The 24,449-nt window shown below is 41.9% G+C and overlaps 1 protein-coding gene across 2 annotated transcripts in view; it reads right to left on the minus strand.

Annotated features, from left to right (window-relative positions):
* Positions 1-20,635, minus strand: part of GSK3B (glycogen synthase kinase 3 beta) — a 148,556-nt gene extending 127,921 nt beyond the window's left edge. For both annotated transcript variants that reach the window (XM_062515511.1, XM_062515510.1), the window contains exon 1: positions 20,502-20,635. In XM_062515511.1, coding sequence (XP_062371495.1) covers positions 20,502-20,589 — 88 coding nt within the window. In that variant the 5' untranslated portion in view covers positions 20,590-20,635. The remainder of the gene's footprint in view (positions 1-20,501) is intronic.
* Between the last annotated feature and the right edge of the window lie 3,814 nt (positions 20,636-24,449).

A 24,449-nucleotide genomic window follows, 5' to 3' on the forward strand; every position in this document is an offset into this window, starting at 1 on the left:
TCACAATTTATGAATAAGGTGTTTGGTGTCTACACAGCTTCCAACTTTTATAAACTCCTTCAGCTTCAAAGTATCTACTGCCACAGTGAAATAACACTAATTTCTGCCAAAAGAGAGCAAATTTCCACCAAAAAAAGCAAAGCTCCATGGCAATGAGCAATAATTTGACTCAAGTGCCCTGCAAATGCTTACAGCTATTGTACAGCAACCCTAGAGATGAAAATTAATTTTCGCATTGAAGACTGACCGTGTCATAGGAAAACCCTTTGAAAAAAAGTGCGTATTTCACCTTTTTTTGGCCTCAGACTTCCACATACAGGGAACTGAATCACAAGACAGACCTGACAAAGCAGGAACTTGAATGAAGTCACAATTTTGTCAACAACTAGATTTGATATGTAGTTGCCATACAGAGGGTCAAAGAAAATCATTTAATACTCTGATAACTCCAAAGGTGACATCTTTAGAGCTATTACCACAACATAACAAACAACTCTTAAAAAATAATAAACACGTACTTCACAATTCTTTCCGTAACAGAAAATTCAGTGCACCACTACTTCAATATTCCAAAGTAACAGAAATTCACCATGCTTCTTGCTGGAATAAAGCTTCCTAAAGACAAGCTAAATACGCTGGATATATTTTTGACGTTCGAAAAAAAAAACAAAAAAACAAAACGTTTCTTATTTCAGACATTTAAGGGTATAGCAATTGTTACCATTACAGCAAGGATTCAACCACTCTTCTGTGCAAATAATCTATGTTGCCTCAACAAGTCAGAAGTGGCTTTCCCTAAGGACACTGCATGTTCTGAGATTAAGTAGATACACATTAAAAATATGAAAATAGAGTCCTTTGAGATGACTCAAAAAGCCTAATACTCCACATCAATCAGAGATCCCAGTATCATGGCTGTTTAATAAAGTTTACAAGGTTCAAATATATTTGCATTCCTTCTGAGTTACGCTGAAAGACATTAAACCCTTCAACCCTTGGAACAGTAATTATATGGGCATCCACTTCAGACACCAACATATCAAACAGAAATCTATTATCCTGGAGATAATCACTGACTTTCAGAATAATTTTTTTCTCCAGTAATACTGTACCACAATGAAGAATACTTGTTATGGCAATCCAACTATACTTCCTTCAGGAAGAGAGGAAAATAGGAAATTTTGAAGGCAGGCATTTTTTAGTACAGTTTTAGCCTTGTATTCAGAACAATGGACTGCAGCCAGATTATATTTCAAGGAATTCTGAGTAGACACATAGGGTTTTTTTCTGGAAAACAGTAAATTCTGAGCCCTGAATCACAGCCAAAACCAACAACTCTAATTTGGGTGTATACTGGGAGAAGTATGGAGGCAAAACAATGAGTTTGAACACACAAGGCAACATCATTTGGAGGCACACAGGGACACACAGTTCATGTGCTCTGTACTGCTTCAAACCAGGACCAAGCAGCTGGCTAGCCCTTAGTGGAAATTATTCAAAGAATAAAATGCTTATCTAAAATTTTATATCTTCAAATATCAACCAGTAATATTAGAGTTTTTATTTCTTTAGCTACAATTTTTTGTAGCCAAAAATCAGACTGAGAGACAGGTTTGTCAGCAAATAAAAAGCGAAGCATACTTACAAAATTAGGACAAAATAAACAGTTCCATTCCTAGAGGGTAAATGATCATGTGAATTGAATTCACATTTTAAGGATAGTCACAGGCAAAATTACCTCAATTCCTCTTTCTGGAGCCAGCAGCAGGAAATGTACTAGCAGTCAGAGGAAACCAAGGAGAGCCACAGCTGGCCACACACAAAATTCAAATGCAAAATTTCTCACCTTCATAGTAACAGTGGTTATTTTATGGCCTCACTACAAGGTGGAACATCACCCTCAGATATATGCAGCAACTTAAATGCCTTAGCTCCTCAGATAACACCTGCAGGTTTGGTGAACTAAACCAGATGGTTCTACATCAAAAAGGCTAAGTATTTTGGTTTTCACAGGAAAAAACAAAAACAACCCCACAACAAACAAGAAGCCTTTAAGCCAGAGTTTAGAAGTTCAAGGCTGTTTATATCCAGTTATAAACCATATGTGACAGCACTGGAAGAGGCTGACACCTCATAACCAGAAGACACGACTTGCCAGGCTTCATAGAAGTTTTTGCAGGGTTCTGCCAAGAGTTGAGCAAACTTCTCAACCCTGCAATGATCAAGCTACTTCAAATGACCAGGTGATTACTTTGTAAATACAATTAATTTCACTGCCTGCAGTCTTGAAGCTTCACAATAACCAAAAGAGCAGAAACATCTTCAAAGATCATATTAAACTGGTGCTTCATTTTTGTGTATCCCGGTTTCCTTTTATCTGCTACAAACAAAGTGCACACAACTCTGGACTACTTGATAGGAACAAAAAAAGCATGTTATTTTCATGAGAAAGGCAGATGTACAGCAAGAGCTCAGTCTGCCCATGGTAGGTCTTCCAAGTGGTGTATATCTGGTTAGCATCCTGTAGGATCAGAGACAGGTGTCTGTTCCAGCAACAACAACACTGTCACCAGACTGGCTGAGGCACTGAGCTCAACCATCCAAGAACTACACACTCCATGTTACCAAAGGAATGTAACAGCAACAGAAATTCCTTGTAATGATTCCTCTGAAGTTGTGCTTATCTGTTTAAGAAACGCCACTTGAAGAAAAACCACAACAAAACCAACAACCATGAGTTTAGCCAAAATGTTCTATACAAAAGAACCATGGCAGGAAGAGTCAACACTGAGAAGAAAAAATACTTAATAAAAACCCAAACTGGCACATCTCAACACTGCATTAAAAATGAATAGAACATGATAAACAGACACTTGCATGCACTTTTATGTGAGTCCAGCAGAACTTGAAATAAAAGTTTAGTGAGTCATGATCTAAACAAAAGCTCATCAAGGCTACCTATGCTTGGAAACGACACAAACTGTACTGATGTTTTACTACTCGATTAGACTTCAGACCCTACCAAAACTAATTTTTGTTGCTCTTGTCTGGGCATCTATCATGCTGAACCTCCTCACCTGCAGAAGCAAGTGAGAATTTTCAAAATCAAACCACATTGAATACTAAGAATCTTTTTTTTTGCCTAATGTCTTGGGAAAAAAAAAGCTTTCTAGAAAAGGTTTTGCTGTTAGTAGGTCAGGGATGTGAGAACAGTAAGTGGAAATAGGCAAGGCATTCTGACCAAAATCAGTTTTGCTTTCAACTTTTTTCTCCTTTACAAAATCATTTGAGAAAAAGGTCAAGAAGATCAGAGAAAGAACACTTCTATCCATATCTAGAATATAGTGTTTCACTAAAAGCAAGAAGAGGCACTTAAACATTTATTACTAACAAGAAGAAAAAAGCCAAAACCAACCAAACAACAAACTATTAAAAAAATAGAGAAGTAAAATTTTGTTTAAAACAGAACTCAAGTAACTTTATCTAACTGCCTTCATTTATAAGCCTTACAATTGTGATAAGGATGTTCTGCATAAAACCTGACAAGTACTTTCCAAAATCCAAAACTGAACTATGAGTTTTGAGTATTCTCCCATTTTTCTCCAATACATTGAATTCGTACATAAAGATTCTAAACACTGAATTTAAAAGTCCAAGCTGTCACACTGATGACATACAGAAGGCTGTTCTAACAGCATAACCCCATTTATCTCAGGAATTCCATGGAAAATTAGCTGCAACACCTTAAGATTCAGAAGGTAAGGCTTGCCTATCACACTGATGACATACAGAAGGCTGTTCTAACAGCATAACCCCATTTATCTCAGGAATTCCATGGAAAATTAGCTGCAACACCTTAAGATTCAGAAGGTAAGGCTTGCCTATGGCACTTTCAAATCAACCTGGTTTCCACTACGTTTTAACATGCAGTACCAGTCAGTACATCCAACTCCCCTCTAAATGTCAAATAGTGCAAGATCAAACCAGGCTGCACAAACAGTGACAGTGAAAAGAAAAACTTCAAGTGATACATGCTCCTTGCATAATACTCATTCAGTCCCTAACTTGGATTACAACCAGAACACTGGTAGTTATGGACCTGAAAATGAGGACATCCCCCTAAATTATCTGTGAGCTTTCTTAATACGCTAGATGCAAAGACAAAAAATATTAATGCCTCTCCAAGAATGGCAGAAAAGTTGAACAGATGAGACAAATCCAACACAGGGTAATGGAAAAAAATTCAGGAGAAAAAAATGATGTTATCCTACAGACAAAATGCTTTTTTGTACAGGTCTCAAATCCTAAACAAGAGGGAAACTGGAAAACAAGTCTGCTGGTATAGAAAATTCCTAAATTCAATGCAAGTCAAGACAATTCAACATCTGATAAAGCTACATGGCTGCTCTAGCTACTACTGGCCACAAAGAAACCAGCAACCAAGGCTTTCTCTTCAAGCCACAACAAAGGATGTTTCCATATACGCCAGAACATCCCCTTCTGCATATCAGAGGTTGGTCTTTTGAGTTTATGATGCTAGAGTTGTAAAATCATGAAAACTTAACAGCTTTAACTGCTCATATATATTTTGCAATAATTAAAAAAGTGAAAAATATCTTTTAGGTTCTCAAGTCCAGCAACTTCTTACTGAAGGATGCTGTATTTTACAGCCCCGGTACATAACCAGTCAAGACAAGTCTTTAAGATGCACAGTTTTTCTTGAGGAAAGACATTCTAAAAAATATTTTCCACTGGGCAGGGAGAACAGAAAATAGAGACATTTCAGGAGAAAATACATCCTTTTTTACCTTCAGCGCCATTATTTTTACACAAGCAGTGTACTTGAGAGAAGTAAAAGCAGAAATTAATGTTTGCTCACTCTGCCCTCATAGTACTTACAGAGAAAAAAAATACCATTTACATGTGAATATTTTGCTAAAGTTAAGACAAAGACCATCAGTTTCACTTCTTGATTCGCCTTCCCCCTAATATCCCAACTCATGCTTCAGACTGAACTCTTTTGTGAAGTCCAAGTAATCATGTGGGTGCTTAGTTCCCCACACGTATCCTGAGCTGCAGCAACTCAAACTCTGCTCATTTCCCTGTCTCCACAGCAGAACACCCACCACAATCACTTATCACCCTGACAGCTATACCGCTCACCCGTCCACTCAAGGATGCTCCAAACATCCTTGTGCAGAACCTCGTCCAGGCTTTCAGCTAAGGGCTTTCCACAGCATGCTATTTCTAAGACACCTGGATTCACAGTCATTGATGTATTCCTGCTTGTAATGGCAAAAGTAAGAACTTGTCCCATATTAAAGGTTGTTTAAAAAACAGAAAAAGTCAAGGTGCAGTAAAATATGAGTATAAATATTCCTCTCAAATTTTCTTGAGTGACTTTAGACTCCATATTTTCTTCCAACTGGCAGGAGTTAGAAGAGTGGCTCAATGAAGTATTTCTCCTTTATTTGCCACAAAGAAAACAGTTCTTCTCCCCTGTAATAAAGCGCTGCTTTTGGGTACACCACATGACTTAATTAGCATGCTTAATTAAAAACTTCCCAGCTGGATCCACTGATCCACATGTCAATTTTAGTCCAAATCTAGAAACCTAGTTCACTTATATATGCTTCTACCACCATCTCTAAGAAGTTCTGTTCAAAAAAACACATTTAAGACATTGGCAGGATATGAAACTAAATTCTCACTGCTTTCCTTGTTTAAACCAAAGGTGCATTGCTGCATTCTTTAAACCACAACCATTTTCAAGCAGGCTGCTCCACTTACTCTTTTCCCCCAAAAAAACACTCTTACATTTGTAGAACAGATTTGCACGGAACTGAAACTCACAAAGAAAAACCCTTCTTGTGATGTAACATCTGCTAAACTCTGGCATTGCAAACATTAAAATCAACATTTCCCAGAGAACTCCATTCAAGAGTTCTGGTTTCTTGCAATTTCAACAGATACTGAGTACAACAAATGTAAAGGACCAAGAAAGCGACACGTGACCATCTAAACCAGAGGAGACTTTAAACATGAAGATGAATTATTAGTATTTTACAAATATGGAAAGGGAGGAATGAGTACCTTTCTCCATTTCTTCTTTATGAGAAAGATACTTCAATGATAAGAACTGCACTAACTTAAAATTTCAGTTAGCTCACCAACTGCCTCATACTCGTCTAATGCATCCTAAACTTGCAACCAAGTTCAGGGAAGAGAGGAGATTTAAGCAGTTAACTTTACTGTTATTATTTATTCTGAAGCTTCTTCTTCAGAAAACTCAGTCTGAATAGTTCCCATAACCCAAAAAGAACACTTGGTTAGGCTTTACCTTGCTTCTTTCCTTGATGCCTTTTCTGATGCCAGGTTACTTTGTTGACTTTTTGTTGCTGTCACAGCACTGAAGCTAAAGAATGTCAGCAGAGGCATCCCAGTCTCCCACAGCTATCAACAGGGAAGGGGAACAAGTTTTCCACAATACACAAGTTGTAAACCCTACCATCATTCAGATAATGACAGCTGCAGACACAAAAAGAACTGTACGCCCCGGCAGTCTAAGCCATCTAAGAGATGGGTCTATTTTGTGCATGTTGAAGTCAGATCCAACACTAAAGCACAGCCTTAAGCCAAGCACTGCCTAGAAATGACGTACAACCATCTCCAGCAAGAGCCTCACTTACAGTCACCCTTCTAATCCCTCCACATCAGCTAAAGATTTCAAATGGAAAAAATAAAAGTCACTTAGGACTACTTACTGTACCTTAGGAGGACTTTGGCATAAGGTTAGTGAGCTATCACTTCTTCTCTTTTATTTAAGCAGAATAAAAGGAAAAACCACTGATTTGAAACCTATTCATTTTTTAACATTCAAAATCACATGGAATATGGAAGCAAGAACTCAACAGAATTTTACAATTCAATTGTATTTACAGTTCAGGATTCCAGTCTTCCACAGTAGCTTCACTTGTGTACAAAATAAGGCCATAGCTTTGCAAGGCACAGAAAAAGCATTTGTTTCATTCAAATCAAAGTTTCTGCATCAAAAGGGAAACCATGTACGGGTACAGATGATCATTTCTGCTCTTAAGTATCTTTATAGTCTAAAGTCCACAGTTTCACACATCCATCTAACTTGCCAGAAAGCTATATACAAGTCAATTAAAATGCCTAAAAAATTTAGATTAAGTGACAAAAGGCTACACTTTAAGATCCTCTTCAAATCTTTTGAATTTTGAATTAATAAAATGAAAATAATTTGACAACTATCTACACTCCACAAATGTACAAGACCAAGAATGTGTTTTCTTTCTTGGTTCGTGTTCTATGCAACATTTGGTTTCTACACACAATCTTCAAACACTTTTCCCTTTATTAAATTAAAACTAAAGTAACTGCTGTGAATAAATGGTAGTTATATATCCATGGATGAATATTCTTCTTGCACTGGCATTATATGCCAAAGCAATACACTCTAAGTTGTTCAGAGCAGATAGACACCCCTAATTTAAGCTCAGTACCTATCCAGCTAGTGCAGTTTGGTCCTGGTCTCTGCCTGAAGCTCTAAGCAGTTCTTGACTTGTGCTAAATTCTTTTGTGTTAAAGCAAGAACCACAGGATGAAAAATTGAAGGAAAGCATTGCTTTTCTCAGGATCCACATGAAGCAAGATCTAGAAATCCCCCATAGAAAGTCTGTGCTTCTCAACTGCAGTATAGGACTACCAAAGAGCACGTTTTCCTTTGAACAACACTTGTACAAAAACAAGAAATTCAGAGCAGATTTAAACCTCCAAGTAAAAATATTGGCCAACTGCTTTTCCAAATACAGTTCATTTACCTAAACTCCAACACTAAGGAAGCTTTAAGAGTCTAGATAGTAGAAAGTTTTTTGGTATTTTTTTTTTTTGCAATGAGGGTGGTGAAACACTGGAACAGAAAGGTGGTGGGTGCCCCATTTCTAGAAACTTCCAAAGTCAGATTGGACAGGACTCTGAGCAATCTGATGTGGCTGAAGATGCTCCTGCTTATTGCAGGGGGATTGGACTAGATGACCCCTCTAAGACAATCCACCTTGCTTTTTTAAGTGTTAAAGCTGTGGACAGTTTCACAAATCCTTATCTCCACACCCACTAACTGCCAGCAAGCTGCCAGTAACACAAGGCTACCTCATTCCAAAGGGAAAAGCAAGAGCATCAGTGTGCTGTAACTGAAATTCACCCCAAGACCAAGCAGAAATAACTGGAATGACATAAAGTAATACCATAAGGGACTACAGGCTGTCTTAATTAAAACCTCTCCAAACTTCTATATATAAACAACCTGGCAAGCATCTTCATTTTTCAAACATGCACTACTGGGAATCTGACAGCCTTCCTAATCTATTCCAGCGCTCCTGTTCTTAAGAGTTGACTCAACAAGCTTAATAAGCGTTTGCTACAGTTTAAGCCCATAAATAGTTTCATCTCCAGTAGGGAAGACAACAGCTTTGTCTTTTCTTTCCAGCTATCTTTTATATATTAAAAGAACTTTATCAAAAGAAAGCTCCCTTCCACCATCTAAAAAAAAAATAAAATAAAATCCAAATTGTTTTGTTTTCCCCTGAAGCACTTTTTTTAGACCTCTGACCATTTTCCTCTGCCGCTAACTATTCTTCTCCCAGTACAATACCAAAACCAGGTGCTGTACTTTAGCTCATTAGCATATTAAGAAGTGGGAAGGCTAACTCCATGTGTTTTACAATGCCATCAATACATCCAGTAAAAGATTTGCTGTTTCTCCAGCATTAGTTGACTTGTGGCCACTGTGCAGATGTCCAACTCCAGATCTCCTACCATCCAGTTTCCCACAAACCTGTTATCAGCAGAGTCAAATCTGCACAGTCAAACCTTACTTAAGAAAAACAGATTACATCAGCCCCTTCTACACTTCCTCCTACTTAGGGTACCACTTGGTTAAGATAATTCTGAACATGTGCTCCTTAAACCTAGGAGCACCTCTGATAGTGCAGTCCACAAGTCTAGAAATTTTAATTAGATCGGTTAGAAAAAAAAATTACTACTACACTTTACAAAACTGTAGAAGTCCTGATTCTGCACATCCTTCTGGTTTGACACAAATCCTGACTCCAAAGAACATTCATTTTATAATAGCTGCAGACCCATTCTTAGACAAACAAGTCATATTTTCTGCCATAATATATAAAATAATTAACACTGTCAAAGTGAGCACATATAATATAAAGATGCGTTAATTTGTCAGAACAGACGTACTGGGTCAGATCAAGGCATTGCCTAATCCACTCTCCTATCTCTGACAGCTGCCACAAGGAAACACCCAAAAGGATAACATCCAAGCCATTAACAGGAGGTATGAATATAGACATTTGTCTTGAATTACATATAGATATATATATATCTATATATAATGCCATCTATTTTAAGTACATTCAGTAATTTTGCCTAACAATAAATTACACAGTTCTCCAGCACTGTATGTTGTTGTCCATATCCAACATCAGCTTAAGGGAACTAAGAGCCCTCCACTGTATAAAGCCAAAGAAAAGAAAATTATGCAGCAACAAAATTACTGGAGGAAAAAAATTAACAGTATTCCATAAAAGTAGACATCTGAAGGTTTTAGTGGATTAAGTGTTTTTAAACAAGCACTTTCATGCCACACAGATGACTCCATTTACCAGCATGATCCACGGCTGATCTCCTTTTAGAGTTTTCATTTACATGGTCTGCATATCCTTGTCTTCAAAGAACAGCTATGGGATGGGTGACTTTACAAGAATCTGAAGGGCACCGTATTTTTTAAAAGGGGGGAGAAAGGTACTTTGTGGTAGTTATATATTTAATGTTTAATGACTTACTTTCCACTTAAGCACAAAAACTAGTAAATATACATGGCAAAACTGCTTCCACACATACCATAACTCCAAGTTAGGGCTGTAGAACTTGTAGAAAACAAAAATGGTCAAATAACCACTATTTGACTCACTGTATGTTTCCTAAGTATGAGATGGCTTCAAATTAACACAGACAAAACAAAAAAATCAAAGTTAAACAGCACCAGAGATGATCAGAGAAGTTCAACCGATTTCAACAAAGAAATCTCCAGGAGTTCAGGAACATCTGCTCTCTTCAGTGTCAAATGACAGATAATTATTCCTCTTCATCTACGAACAAATTCCCTACCACTTTATTAGCCACTTTTCCTGACAAAACCCTGGGCATTAACTGAATTTTTAGAAATACTTGCCTTTATTCTCTACTATACTTAGAAATCACAGAGCTTTCAAAGGCAGTTATAAAAACTTGCATCTATAGTCCCAAAGCAAAACTGTAATAGCCTATGTACAGCAGTCTTCAAGAAAGTGGAGTCATACCCATCAACCTTTTGTTCGCCTTACTGCATAAATTATAGAACTGATACAGGGTGTTTAACAGGCTACTGATACATTTTCCATATACATCTTCCTCATATTTCCCAGAAAAATACTTTGCACACAAGACAAAGATACCATCCCTAGCAGTCCTGGCTTGGGGAATTTTTTTCCCCCCACTAGCATACCTTAAATCTGAAGCATGTAAGGCATACCTGTGAAGAACTAGATGAGGGCTGCTCACCTCTGCAGCAATCCCCAGTGCACAACTTGAGAACTTCACTGGAAGCACAACAGTGCTCAAGAACACTGGGAGAGGTGAAAGCACCACAGCACCTAAGATTGCACAGGAAGTGTGAGTAAACAGAACATGCAAGTTAAAACCTACATCTTGCTAGTTTTCCCAGACACTCAGACAAGAATACCATGAGCACCTTTGCATGCAGAGAAACTTTTGCACTCATACATGCAGAGCAGTCTGTAAAAGCTTTAAAGCAGAAGCCTTCACATGTGTCCTAGGTTTAAATTCCAGATCATCTCCTCCCCTCCAGACCATATTTTAGACCATGCATATGTGTGTGCCTGTCTATACTCAAATACATGTAAAAAGTAATAGAGCAAAAGTAGCTGCCAGAGGACAATTTAACATTACTTTTCTCAGTTAGAATCTACTGATTTTGAAATAGTCTGCCAGGAACTCCATAATTGCACTTGGTCTTCACTTCAAAGAAAAAAAGGACAAAATAAACAAAAAACCCCACCCCACAGTGTCTGAATAAGCTAGAAAACCTAAAAGGCACATGTAGATACTATATGTTTTAAACTAACATTAGAAAAAAAATCATTAATTATGCCACAATGTAAGAATAAAATTAAGCTTTCACCATATATTTTGAAATGCAGACAGTGTTACTGTAAATATTTCTGAAGTATCATAATTATTAAAAGTTAGGGACACAGCATAAACATTTCTGCACTACTTCTTTTTAGAGCTGGCCCACTGTAGTAAACATTTACAGTCAATCACGAACTATCAATCAAGTACTACCATTTAAAAAAATAACCCAGGTTATTAGAGTAAAAAATAAACACACAGGCTATTGCTTAAAGCCAAGGCATTGACACCAAAGAGAAAATGCTGCTCGTTGCCTCATTAATATCTCTGTCTCCAAAATCCCACAGGCATTTCAAATGTGCCACCTGGGAAAAAAGCCACTGTTCTTTTCCTGTCAGAGATTCCCACATCACTTGTCATGCTTGAACCTTGCCAGCTTTCATGGACACTGAAAGCCAGCTACTCTAGCTGAAGGGAAGTTTCAGTCCACTAAAGTTGAATCTATCATAAAATAGAAGAGATTTGCAGATTTGGCAGCATTCATTCCCCTAAGAAGATCTTCCATTAAGCCCAATTCATTTCTGAAACATGCTCTGATTGCTTGAATGACATTCAGACATTCCTGCAGGTGAACTTCACTCATGCATGTGGAGTCCATTAAACCCAACTGCATCCCCATGTCACTAGAGTAAGAACCTATACGCAATCCCAAACCATCAAACCATCTCATGCCTGCTGCACTGATCAAGGAAGAGCAAGTCTGAAGTTGAGCTCAATCTAAAATTGACAGTACTTTTTTTTGGGAGCCACAACTAAAGCTCTCCCTGTCCTCTCACTGACCAATATCATTTGAAGTTTGGGTCCACAATTTCTAGAATAGTAAAGTTCTCCCACTCCACACAAACCTTATGCTTTTGTCTCTAGTATATTCAATAGATGTTCCACTAGAAAAGCCAGACAAAGAGAAAAAAAATCACCTAGCTTTCCATGGGTCTCTAAAACATTTCCCCAAGGCTCAGATCAGCTCTGTGATCCATTGCGGTTACTAAAACTTAGTGGTAAATCTATTCCAACGTCTCTAAAACTGGAATTTGATTAGGAAGGTTCTATTCTCTGAGGAACAAAGAAAAAAAACATTAACTTGCAACTACTATGGTGCATGACTATACATACCCATGACTCCCAAGGCAGTACACACAATCACAAGCAAGATGGCAAGGTTATAAGTGAAATGGTCAACAGATACGTTCTTCTCAAGGACCACACAGTTCTCCTCTCCTTTAGGTTTCAATTGAGCAATTCTATGTATAAAGAAAATAAAACATTCCACCTACTCACCTGCAGAGAGACTGCCCTGCCAGAAAGCTTCTGTTCTCTAAACAAGGCACAAAACACTTGTTCTAATGCTGATACTGATCCCCACAAATTGAGGAAATACATTTATGGATATGGGCTTCATTCATGGGGACACAGATCTCGCATGACTCACATTTACTTGGCCAACATCCAAATATTCTATTTATTTAGGCTGATGAATTTGTGACCCCTTCCTCCCTCACTCACACAGGTCAATTCATCATGCTACTTTTTTTCAACAGATACTTAAAACAACTAAGCAGATGAGATGGGGTACAAATAGCATTGTATGTGCTCTATGTAAACGTTTACAGGAGGGTGTGAATCAAAAAACCAGATTGGCACTATCAACTGTGACTAAATAGTTTTCCTCTTTCTATACAGCAAGAAAAATCAAATTCTTCTCCGCAGCAACAGTCACAGTTTATCTTTCTGCAAAACATATTCTTGGCCTGTCTGAAAATTAAACAATTGCCTGCATTCCTGGCAAAAGATATTACTATGAACTACAGGGCTTGTATCTGACAAGAATTATACCTCTACTAAATTAGTTAGAAGAGATGATGTGGATGTAAAAAGTCTGCCTTGATTGGAAAAATCCAGCTGCTGCTGCTTCCCTTCTGGTTATAATTTCAGAGCCAACACCCAACTTTTCTCTTTCTAAGTGCTCTGCCCCACTGCTTTTGATCAGCAGGTCTCTTACTATGATTATTATGATCATCTGCTGTCAGGCACTTGGGACTACTGAAATGTTTCTACAACTCGGTCCAACTGCCTGAAAAGACACAGCAAGCAATATAACTGTATCACTACACATTTTTGGTATATATATGTATATATATAAAGTTTGAGAGACTTTTTTCAGACACAAAAATACTTTCACACCAATGCTACATTGGTCACTGTACCCTTCAAAGAAAGAAACATTCAGCCCTATTCAGACATACCACAAAGCTATAAAGCTGTTTTCTTTAGCTGCGTGTTCTCACTTCTGTGCAAGCTGAAGTGAATTTCCTATGGCAGGCACCAAGGCCTACTGCAGCCCCTTGGAACTGATCCTTCAGGTACAGTCTGACTCTGCATCACTCATACAGAAGCCCTGGAAATCATCTAGAAATTAATCAACATAGAAGATAACTGCCAGCCCACTTTCACCTGTGTAGGAAGCACTGGCACTGATACACAGTTAATAACCCTTCCATCAGCTGATGACGCAAAGCCAGAAAATGCACAGTCCTTGACACAGAGACACAGCAAAGCTCCTGGCAAGGACTGGAGCCATCTCTTCAGAAGAAGCTGTTGCTGTATGGCTTTTGTTTAAAAAAAAAAAAAAAACCTGAATTCTTGACATTGACAAGCTATCTTACCACCTTCCTTTCTTCCATTATAAGACAGACTAGGTGAGAACACAAATTGCCTTAAATGCTTAGATCTACTTCCCGTCTGCAAGAGATAAAAGTACAGAGTGAACTGCTTTGCTTTATTTCCTTTTCTGAACAACAGACAAGTCATCTGTGGCAAGAGCACCTAATGAAAAGATTCTTTGATAGCACTGAACATACAAAAAAAATCACTGTCCACTTCTTTTAGAAGCACAGCAGTATGACTTCTGGGCATCCACATTCTTGATAGTTCTCAGAGAGTGATACAGGACTGCTTTCAGAAGGGTTTCCAACGTGGATTTCTACTGAAATACCGTCATCTCACCTCTCCTACTGCGCTGACAAAACATCACACAGCAACACCCACAGGATATAGGACTGAGTCAAACATGCACTGTTTTCATGGAAAACACCTAAATAATGACTCTCTCTGTGGCAGGGTAAACTCTTACCTATGGGGCAGGAAGGACTCTGAAGAGGTGATGAAAGCAAATCCTTTTTATCCAAATCCAGCTTGCAAAAGCTTCAGGTAGAAATTTTAGGCTTCTGTTTAATGAGACACAGCAGCACTGACCAGGAATAGCTGTCTGAGCATGACCATGATGTCATAGCCATTTGTCACAGGCCTGCATCTTGCTACCAAATCTCACACCTTTCTCACCTCAAGATGAGACTGCTAAAGTGCTCTCAAGCGGTTACATTTTGAATCAATCCAAAAAATAAAGTGGCATAGACCATTAGGCCTCCAATCTTCCATCTCCCCCAATGGCAGCATGCAGCACTTTGGAAACAAGCTCTATGGGATGAGAAATGACAAGGAGGTTCCTGGTTTTGCATCTCAAGAAAGGGGGTCTGACCTGTACAGCATCTGAAAAAAGGGGGTCTGACCTGTACAGCAACTATGGATTTTGAGCCTTTATGACTGAAAGAGTATATTTTCTTGAAACACTGCAAATGTTGTAACTGGTATTTATTTTCAACACACATAAACAAAAGAGCACCTATTTGTGCAGCTTTCTGAAAGAAGTTCAAAGAAAAAAAAAATTCACATGAACTTGGGTATTTTTTGAGGCATTCAAACTTTCAATAATCTCCTTTCCTAGTTGGTTGAACTTTAAAAGTTTTGTTTGTCTTTCAAGGCTGCTCCAGGCTGATGCTCATTAAATTCAGAAAGCAGCCAAGTAACTCCACCAGCCATATCGCTGCTGCGGGAGACAGCCACTTTAGCACTTCCCACACTAGCTATGGGTGACTAAAAGTCCCCAGAGTAAAGTTAAATTTAAATTTTTTTAAACAAGATCAAAAGGGACAGAACTCCAGAAAAATATTCAAGTTTCAAGTTGTCTACAGAAATTTCCAGAAATTTAGAGGTAACAGACTTTTCAATTTAAAATGGGACTTGGTCATTTAAAACAAAAATACCTCAGTAGCTTGAACCAAGAGGTTTCAAGTGTTCTCCAAGCACCTGGCACAGTTTACTGTGTTCAAATAACCAAGGGGTTTAGCATGAATTCATTTCAGAAAATGCTACAGCTGATTGCAGCACAAAGCTTTAACTGCAGGCTTTTTGCACACAGATACCCTGTAGACTTTCATAATCTTCTTCACCCCTCCATCCAGTTTCAGAGAGCATGGAGTGAGGGAAAAACAACAGCCAATATCCCACAGATTCCAATCATTGTTAAGATCTGTGATGAGTAAACTGAACACCAATATTGGAAAATTCCTTTATATTTTATCAGAAACAGCTCTTAAAGATAAAATACAACAAAATTAAAGAATTCTCCTGAGGTAGTAAAAGGAAACTCATCAGGCTGTGTGGTGGTCTTCAGCTTTTCTCATCTCCCTGCCACTGCTTGTGTTACCTACAAGGCCCTAGCAAGTTAACAGATGAAGTGATACAACCTCCAGAGACAGGGTGCATACAGACAAGGAACACACTCCATTAAGACACAGCTGTGTAAACCAGTGAACAAGACTGTGGAAATTGCTAGGAAATACAGAAGGTGAATCAAGGGGTAAGAAGCAATCACCTCCAAGAAGCAATGTAGGGAAGGGGAAATGTGCGGAACAGAAATTGAATGCTCAACTAGCTAATGGTATGAATAAAGAGGAAAGAGTCTGTCAGCATCAGAATTAAGTACAGTTCTATTCCTTTTCAGTCTGCAAGGCACAACTTGGGGGCACTGTCACATGAAAAACATTTTCCACTCAGGCACACATGTTCATTAGCTGACCCCCTCAGCGCATTTTTTTTTTCCCATGCTAGGAATGAGAAAACTGCTCATCCAGCAGCAGTCAGAAAGCTGGACAGGGCTAGGATGAGTGACGGAAAGACACAACGCTCAGCAGGTTTCTGGAAGGGAGTGATTTTCTTCTCCAGCAAGGATTTTCTTCTCTCCAGCAAGGAAAGCAGGATGTGCAGCTTTCAGTTTCAGAAACCAATTAGGCAGAAACTGCTATCAAAGCAATAGAGAGGGCCCTACCCTAACTGGGTTGAGAAACACCAGGTGGTATTATCTCAATCGCTTTTGCCAGTTTCAACAGTCCCACTCATTCCCTCTCGCTGAAGGCACTTCGGGTGCCCTTTTCCAAGACTCTTCCCACACACCTACCTGGACACCACACATAATTAAACTAAACTATCACCTAGACACCATTGCTACCTAAAAAGCAGTCACCTTTATGTAGTGGCTTTTGGAATAGCTACTAAAAGAGCAACAGACTCACACACTTTATTCCTTCATGAACCACTTTTAAAGAGCCATCAAGCTCTGTGTGAACAATACACAGTATTATAGGTTTACCAAGCTATTGTGCTTTCAGGAGATTTTACAATACAGAAAAAAAACAGTGAATCTAAGAAAAGAAAAACTTCAACAAACTACAGTCTGGCATTACTGTAACATTCTCCCACAGAGTCCAAAATGAATTATTACAAGAGTGTCCTTTAGATTTTGCAATCAAGACTATGTGGTGAACATCAGAATTAGCTAAAGCAAATAAAACTGCCTTCCTCACCCTCCAAGTTGACAAATCCTGCATAACCAATTACAGGCCCACGACACTCACACATGGAGCAAAAAACTCTTCACAGCAAGTGTTAGCCAAGACTTTATTCATTGCAGACCATCAAGACAATTGGCTACAGTTACAATAAGTACTGCTGTCTGCAAGAACTTGGTGTTACTTGAAACATGTATTTCCTAAAAGTTAAGAGAAGGGGAAAAATATCATTCTACTGTCATTAGATGCAAATTCACAAACTGCAAACTTTGAGACTTCTATTTTTATACTGACATTTTTGGTCATGCCAAAAATGCATGACTACCCTTTATATTTCAGGATTATATTTGTCCCATTTGAGAAACAAGGTGCATTCACAAGCAGTGCAAGAGCAACTAGGTGAAGAACAAGAACATTTCAAGCTCCTATCTCTTCTCGTACTACAATGAGCAGGTTGATAGTATCAGCAAGTGGAAAACCGGAAGCTTAGCTCCCTCCTTCTGAGGGACAGGCTTAACACAAGGAGTACACACACTTTTTTTTGGGTTTTTTTTCTGTTCAGGGAAAGCCTACAAAACCAGCAAGACAGACCCACACAAGGAATACCCTATTTGAGAACTATTTCAATGTAGAAATCCATATGGTTTAGTGATTTCGCAACCACCAAAATATAAAAATAGCCAGATTTCAGAAGAGAGATGTATGTCTTAAAAGAGATACATGAAGACCACAGGGTTCCTACTGTTGCAGAGATGTTAAAACCTTTGTAATATCCCTGACAGAGCAATGAGAGCAGCATGCATGAGAAGTCATCTTTCGCAACAGCCAAAGGAGAAGCAGCTGTTGGTAATCTCCCATCCTTCCATTCAAGGCTCCATTCAGTTACCAACTTCTGAGGACAAAGTATCGTAACGTCAATCTAATAAACTGCGCAGCAAAGAGAAGAAAAATCCTAGCTCACTCCTTCCTTCCCACATATCTTGGGAAGAAGAGCAATCACAGTATGGTTCTAGTTCTGCTCCTCCCAGGAAACACAAGGAACAATGAACCCTCCTCCAGTATTTTATTAATCTTTTTCTCATCCCTTAGATTACTCCTTCCTAGGTAACTGTTGCAGCATTCAGCCAGGAGAAGCAATAGCTGCAAGATACATCAGAGCAAGAGTGACTTCATCATTTGATTTCACCCCTCCTTATAAATGAGAGCAAAAAGGCAAGACAGGTTTTGCTTCCAAAAAGACCCACACCAAGACAGAGGCACTAAAGATGTCCCAGACACTCAAAAGATATCAATCCATCAATTTTCACCTTCCTCACAAGGACTCTTTTGTCCCAGCTTTAACTCTAACTGGCTCAGAACACAACTTAGTATCAGGCTATAAACATACATCAAAATTAAAGAGCCGACCTAACTCTGTTCGCCACACAAGCACTCCACACTGGTAATACACAGACTGCTACATCATGTCATAAGCTGTTACCAAGACTCTGCTAACCAGAAAAAGAAAACCTTTCATGACACCCTGGAATTTTTCTCACTTAAAAAGCAAAGAGGAAAAAAACCAACAAAAAAAAAACCAACAAACAAAAAAGTTTACTTCCCAGGCTGTCTTACATGGCTGGATTAACTGAAAATAGAAACTGCACTTCCCACAGAATCCTTGAATGTGGTTCTCTTGCTTTGTTCTGACATTTTTTTCCAGACAGCAGAAGGACCAGGAGCACATGACTAGAGCGACTGGGGGGGTTATCACAAGTGCATGCGCTTTATGGTACGGCCTTTGTTTCTCCCTCAGTGTTTTACACTTGGGATTGAATCATATTTGCAAACTTGTTAGGTCTGCATCAGTTAGCACCCTCATCACAGGCAAGCATCTGTCTAGTCTTTGACCTCAAATAAACGGGAAAGCAGCATCAATGACCTTTCAAGAATCAAGCTGTAGAACGTGAATAAAACAAATTTAGTTGCTGAGTATGACAGGCTGAGGCCTCTCTTGGTTGAGACAGCCACCTGCAGAAATACTCATCAACAAGACCAGCTTTCCATTCCACAGGCACATAAAGTAAGCCAGTAAATTAAAATGGAGTCACCCACAGTTCTCCTCTGTACAGATCAACAATCCTTAATAAACTATTGCTGAACCTGATCAAACCTACGCTGTCATGCTGCTAATATGGGTTAACTGCACCCACGGTTTTTGGAGTGCTGCTGGCACACTGATCATGCAGATGCAAGGTGGACAGCCCCTGAGCCAAATGCTCTCTTCAAGGTTTCCACCAAAGCGGAAGGCATTTCAGTACAAAAAAAAACCTACCAAAATTTCTCATCTGTCAAAAAGCTCACAATCTCCCAGTGCTTTGGCATGAAACACACAAGCCTCTGCAATGGATGCAGGCATGCACCCACAGAACCAAGTCAGGTGTGGCTTTACACGAATATCAAATAGATAAATCAAATGGGAACGCATACTGAGCATTCCTGGTCCCATAAAGATGTCATCCTGCATTCCCGTAAGAAAAAAGAAAATATCTCTAGAAATTACACTGTTCACATGAATCTGGAAGAACAATTCAGTTCTTAATGTGAACATATTCAAATCAAGCGTAAAGAAATTCCATATGATACACACATAGCTGATCTACAGCAACTCAGAACTGGGCCTTTTTGTATCAGCACCATACATTTGTTCAGGTTTAATTCACATTTTTAATTCACATAAACCAGCTAACCCCAACGGATAGACTACGAAGAATGGGCACACACTAAGCACAATTTCTCACATGTCTGTGCAGAATAAAGCACAGGCCTCATTCTTAAAAATATTCCTGATCAGAAAATTGGAAAATTAATTCCAAGCTTGACATGTGACCCCATGGAGTAGTTATTCCAAAATGAGCATTTTCTTATGCTTTCTTCTGAGCATTTTACCACAGCCTGGAGGATATTAGAGACACCTTTTGTAAGCTCCCCTCCCCCTCCCTTTTTTTTTTTTTTTTAATGGGCTGGACTAAAAGGTGCTCACACCCGATCTACGGGTGCATGGAAAAACCTTCCATGCTCTCTCTCTCTCCTTCACAGTCAGGAGCGCTTAAAAAAACCCTCAAAAAAATAAAACACATAATGAACGTGAATGTCACGGTCATACCTGTATGCCCACAATTCGTTTCCTCCTTTCGGTGGGAGGACGGGGGGAATGAAAATGAAATACAGGCTACGGAGCTCCGAATCAGTTTCACAAAGGGGGGGGAAATGGCTTTTTAATGAGCCAGAGGCCGCTGGCAGCTACCAGGAGCGAAGAACGAAGATAAACCCACCAGGATTTTCCGTCCAGCAGGCCCCGTACGGAGCGGCGGCGTGCGCCTATTCAAGGTTAATGGGGGGGGGGGGGGGGGGGGGGAAGGGGAGAGAAAGGAGCTGCCGAGGCCGGGGCTGGGGCCGGGCTCCCTTCGCCGCTCCCCGCCTGGGCGAAGGGCGGGGGCAGTCTCCCCGGCCCTCATCCCCCCACCCGAGTGGGGGCAGGATACTCACGGCTGACTTTCATGCTGCCGAAGGCCGAGGGCTGCTGCACCGGCTTGCAGCTCTCCGCGAAGGAGGTGGTCCTGGGCCGCCCGGACATGGTCTCTCCCGCTCTGCCCCAACGGCGATCACCTCTCTCCTCTTCCTGCCTTCGTCCTCCGCCTCGCCCCGGCGGGCCCGCCTGCCGCTCCCTCGCTCGCTCAGCTGTAGGAGACGGGTCGGACACGCCACATGAAACGCCGGGACCCCCTTTCCCCCCCCCGGGGAAGCCCCCTCCCCTCTCGGTCTCTGTCGCCCGGCGGCTGCTTCTTCTTCTGCCTCCTCCTGCTCCTCCTCACGCCTCCCGCTCCTTACACGACCATCCTTCCCGGCCGCGCCGCTGGGTCCGAGAGCCGACTCCCCCCGGCGCCGCTCTCGAACGAGGGGGGTTCGCTGGGCCTCGCTGCCCCCACCCCGGGCGCCAGTCACATGGGGCGGAGGCTCGCGGCCCGGCTCCTTCGATTCCGCCGCCGCCGCGTTTCTCTCCTTTTATTTGCTTTATCTCTTTATTTTTCCTCTTCTTCTTTTTCTTCCTTCTCCTCCTTCCCCGCTCCCCGTTTCTCTCCTACCCCCTCTCCTCTGAGGGAGGCGGCAGGCAACGGGACTATTTTTTTTTCCCCGGCGGAGGGATCTCGGGGCACCGCCGAGCGGAGGCGATACTGAGACGAGTCTCAATAGGATCCGGTGGTGGCGGCGGGATCCGCGGCGCGCGGAGGGAGGTGAGGCGGCCGGGCGGCCTCGCTGCTCGCTGACGCTACAGCTCAGTGCGGCGGTGAGACGCAGGTGGCTCCGGCGGTGCGGCCGCTCATTGCGCCCGCACGGGCAGCTGGCGGCGGCTCAGGCAGGGCACGCTGCACTGCGGGAGGCGGCCGGCGGCGGCGGCACGGGCCATAATGGCGGCAGCTGTGGCTTCCCTGCTCCTCCTCAGCCCGGCTTCAGAGCGCTGGCGGCGGTTGCTGCTTTTGCTGCTGCTTCCCTAGGTGGCCAAGGCACATAGGACTCGTCCGCCGGGCTGAAGTCTCCCGCCGGGCCCCCCTCCCCGTTCCTGCCGATCAGTCCCTTTGTCCCCGCTGCTCCCTCCGCTGCGTGCCGGGCTCCCGCCGCTGCGCTCTGTGCGTGCGCCAAAGCCGCGCAGCCGCCCGTACCCGCCGCCGCCCTACGCTACGGAGCCGCCGTAAACGCCGTCTGTGAATACCCGGCCGAAGAACCCGGCGCGCCCGCGAGCCCCCAGCCCGAAGCGGTTGCGGAAACGCCCGAGCCTTCTCGGGGCCAATCCTAAGACCGTTACAAGAATGCCTGTAACTGGCCGGAACCAATCACGGAACCACCGCGGGCTCGACCGATTCTCCCCGAAGTGAAGCGGAGACCCAATCGGAGCACGCCGCCGCCGCCCTAGCAGCGCGGGCGAGCGGCCAATGGGAAGGAGGACTCTCTTCCGGCCACAGCCGGGCCAATCCGAGTGGAGCCGAGGAGAGAGAGCCAATCAGAGGGCGCGCTGCCTCCGTCACCCAGCCCTGGGACGTTTTCAAGCCGCAGCCAGAGGCGGAGAGCGGCCACGAGCTGTGATTGGCTGGAGGCGATGAGGCTGCCTGCAGGGGACCAATCGCGAGGCGCGGGGTCACGGGCGCGCCCGCTCTCGACGGGGCACGGCCGCTCACCTCTGTGGGGGCCGGGGGAGGGCAGAGCGCATGCGCAGCGCGGCCGGGCACCGCCCCTCCGGCGCGTCCCCGCGGTTCTTCCCGCCGAGAGCGCGCTTGGGGCAGCGTGAAAGGAAGCCATAAATTGCATGGTTTGTGCCTAAAACCTGTCACGCGCAGGGGTGCTGTGGTTCTGCTTCGCTGAGCCGTGAAAGAAATGGCGCTGACGCGCACAGGGCTGTCATAAAATCATAGAATGCTTTGGATTGGAACGGATCTTAAATACTTTTCAGTTCCCACCCTCTTGCCACGGGCAGGAGCACCTTCCACTAAACCAGGCTGCTCCAAGCCCATCCAACCCGGCCTCAAATATTTCCGGGGATGGACCATCCACAACTCCTCCGGGTAGCCTGTTCCCAGTGTCTCACCACCCTCATGGTAAACTGAGTAATCTAACCCTACCCTCTTTCAGTTTGAAGCCATTCCCCTTTGCCTGGTCACAACAAACAACAGTCCCTTTGTAAACAGTCCCTTTCCAGCTTTCTGGGAGGAGACAGGAGGCAGAACAGTCGTGGATGTGGTTCACGAAGCGGTTGTGAACCCATTCTGCACAAACTGGACCAAGCAGGAGAAAGAAGATCAAGGCGTTCATAGAAAGTCCTCCCAATTCAGCAAGGTTTCCTCACAGGAAACACAGTTTATATTGAGGCACTAAACACCCTCATAGTTCTGTCCAGTGCCACCATAGGTAGATTGAACTTGGCCCTGGCCAGAGTTCCAGGCACTGTTCTGGAAGGACTTGTCCTTCTTCAGGGCTCTGGAGCATCCCTAGGGGCAGCGGCTCCCAGCCCTGGCTCAGCCAGTGCTGGAGTGCTGCTGCCTGTTGTGACCTAAGTGAAATTACTCGGCAGACATCAGCAAAAACTGAGCACCACTTGCTTATGCGATAAAACAAACAAACAAACAAAAAAACCCACTATTGCCAAAATAGTTTATACCGCAAACAAAACAACTTGGACTAGCAGAAACATATTTTGCCAGAGACTAAGAGCTGCTGTTTTCAAGGCATAAAAATATTGCCAGATTTACTATTTTTGCATCCTTGTTCTGAATACCATTGCTACGTGACCAAACAAAGACCTGGCCAAAGGCAGCTAAAATATATCCTTTACAAGTGCTGTTTTCCAAAGCAAAAAACAGTCTCTCAGAATGGTCCTGTTCAGCACTTTGCTTGTCCTGGGATGCTTGGCTTGCTGGAAGCCTTTTTTCCTGTCTGATAAATGATGAATGGATTTATCTACTACAAAGGCCATGTGACTGTTTTAGCTTTGATCCTTCAGGAACTACCTGTGCAGCTCTGTACAGCTGGGAACCTGACAGGTGAGAGTCGTGTGCCCTAGCAAGGGCTGAGAGACACTGAACTCACATCATAGGAATGGTACTGCAGCCACCCCAAGCCACCCTACCATATTCATTGTTCCAAACCCCTGTGAGACACCACTGTGTCAAATGTTGCTTAGACACAGCTTCAATGAGCTGCCAACAGTGAAAATAATATTTCCTCTCCTGATTGGCAGAGATGTTGTCAAAAATTAGGGTTACAGCTTGGGTTAGCTTTCTGAAGAAGATTTTTACATAAAACAACAAAATAAATATGCCACCAGGCAGTGGCCAGCTCTCTTCTACCTGAAAAATACCACCAGGCATTCCAGTCATTATTTTTTCTAGCTGTGGGCATCAAAATGCTAACACAAATCACATTTTCTTATTTTTTGACAAAGTTCTTTCAAATTACTACATAAACAGGGGAACTGACTTAGGAGAGACAGCCAAGCTTTGTTTCTTAAATAAGTTGGCAGTCTGTAAATAGCAGGTGGGGGAGGGTGAGCTCTTTGCTTTTCAGCATTTGCTGCTTCTCATGATAGTAGTAAATAAAAATCAGACTGATGCATAATTTATACTGATGGTGCCCATTTGAGAAATGTCCCTTAAAGCTTTGTAATGAGTCTACAGCCTGACAATAAAAAGGGGAAATCAACATCATTTACTTACAGAGAACAAGCTACTTCATGAAAATAACTTAGTGCTTGTCCTCCTTTATCTGGTATAGCCATTCTCTAAAATCACCCTGTTTCCTCTTCAGTATCACATCAACCACAACTTGGTTGCTACTAATAACACTTTTCTGAATACCAAGCCTATCCATCCATGGGGGGAATGCATATTACAAAAATCCCAGCTGCAGTATTTCATATTTGGCAGTCCTGCACATATTTCCATGTCA

Source organism: Cinclus cinclus, chromosome 2 (assembly GCF_963662255.1).
Source record: "Cinclus cinclus chromosome 2, bCinCin1.1, whole genome shotgun sequence".
Lineage (NCBI taxonomy): Eukaryota > Metazoa > Chordata > Aves > Passeriformes > Cinclidae > Cinclus > Cinclus cinclus.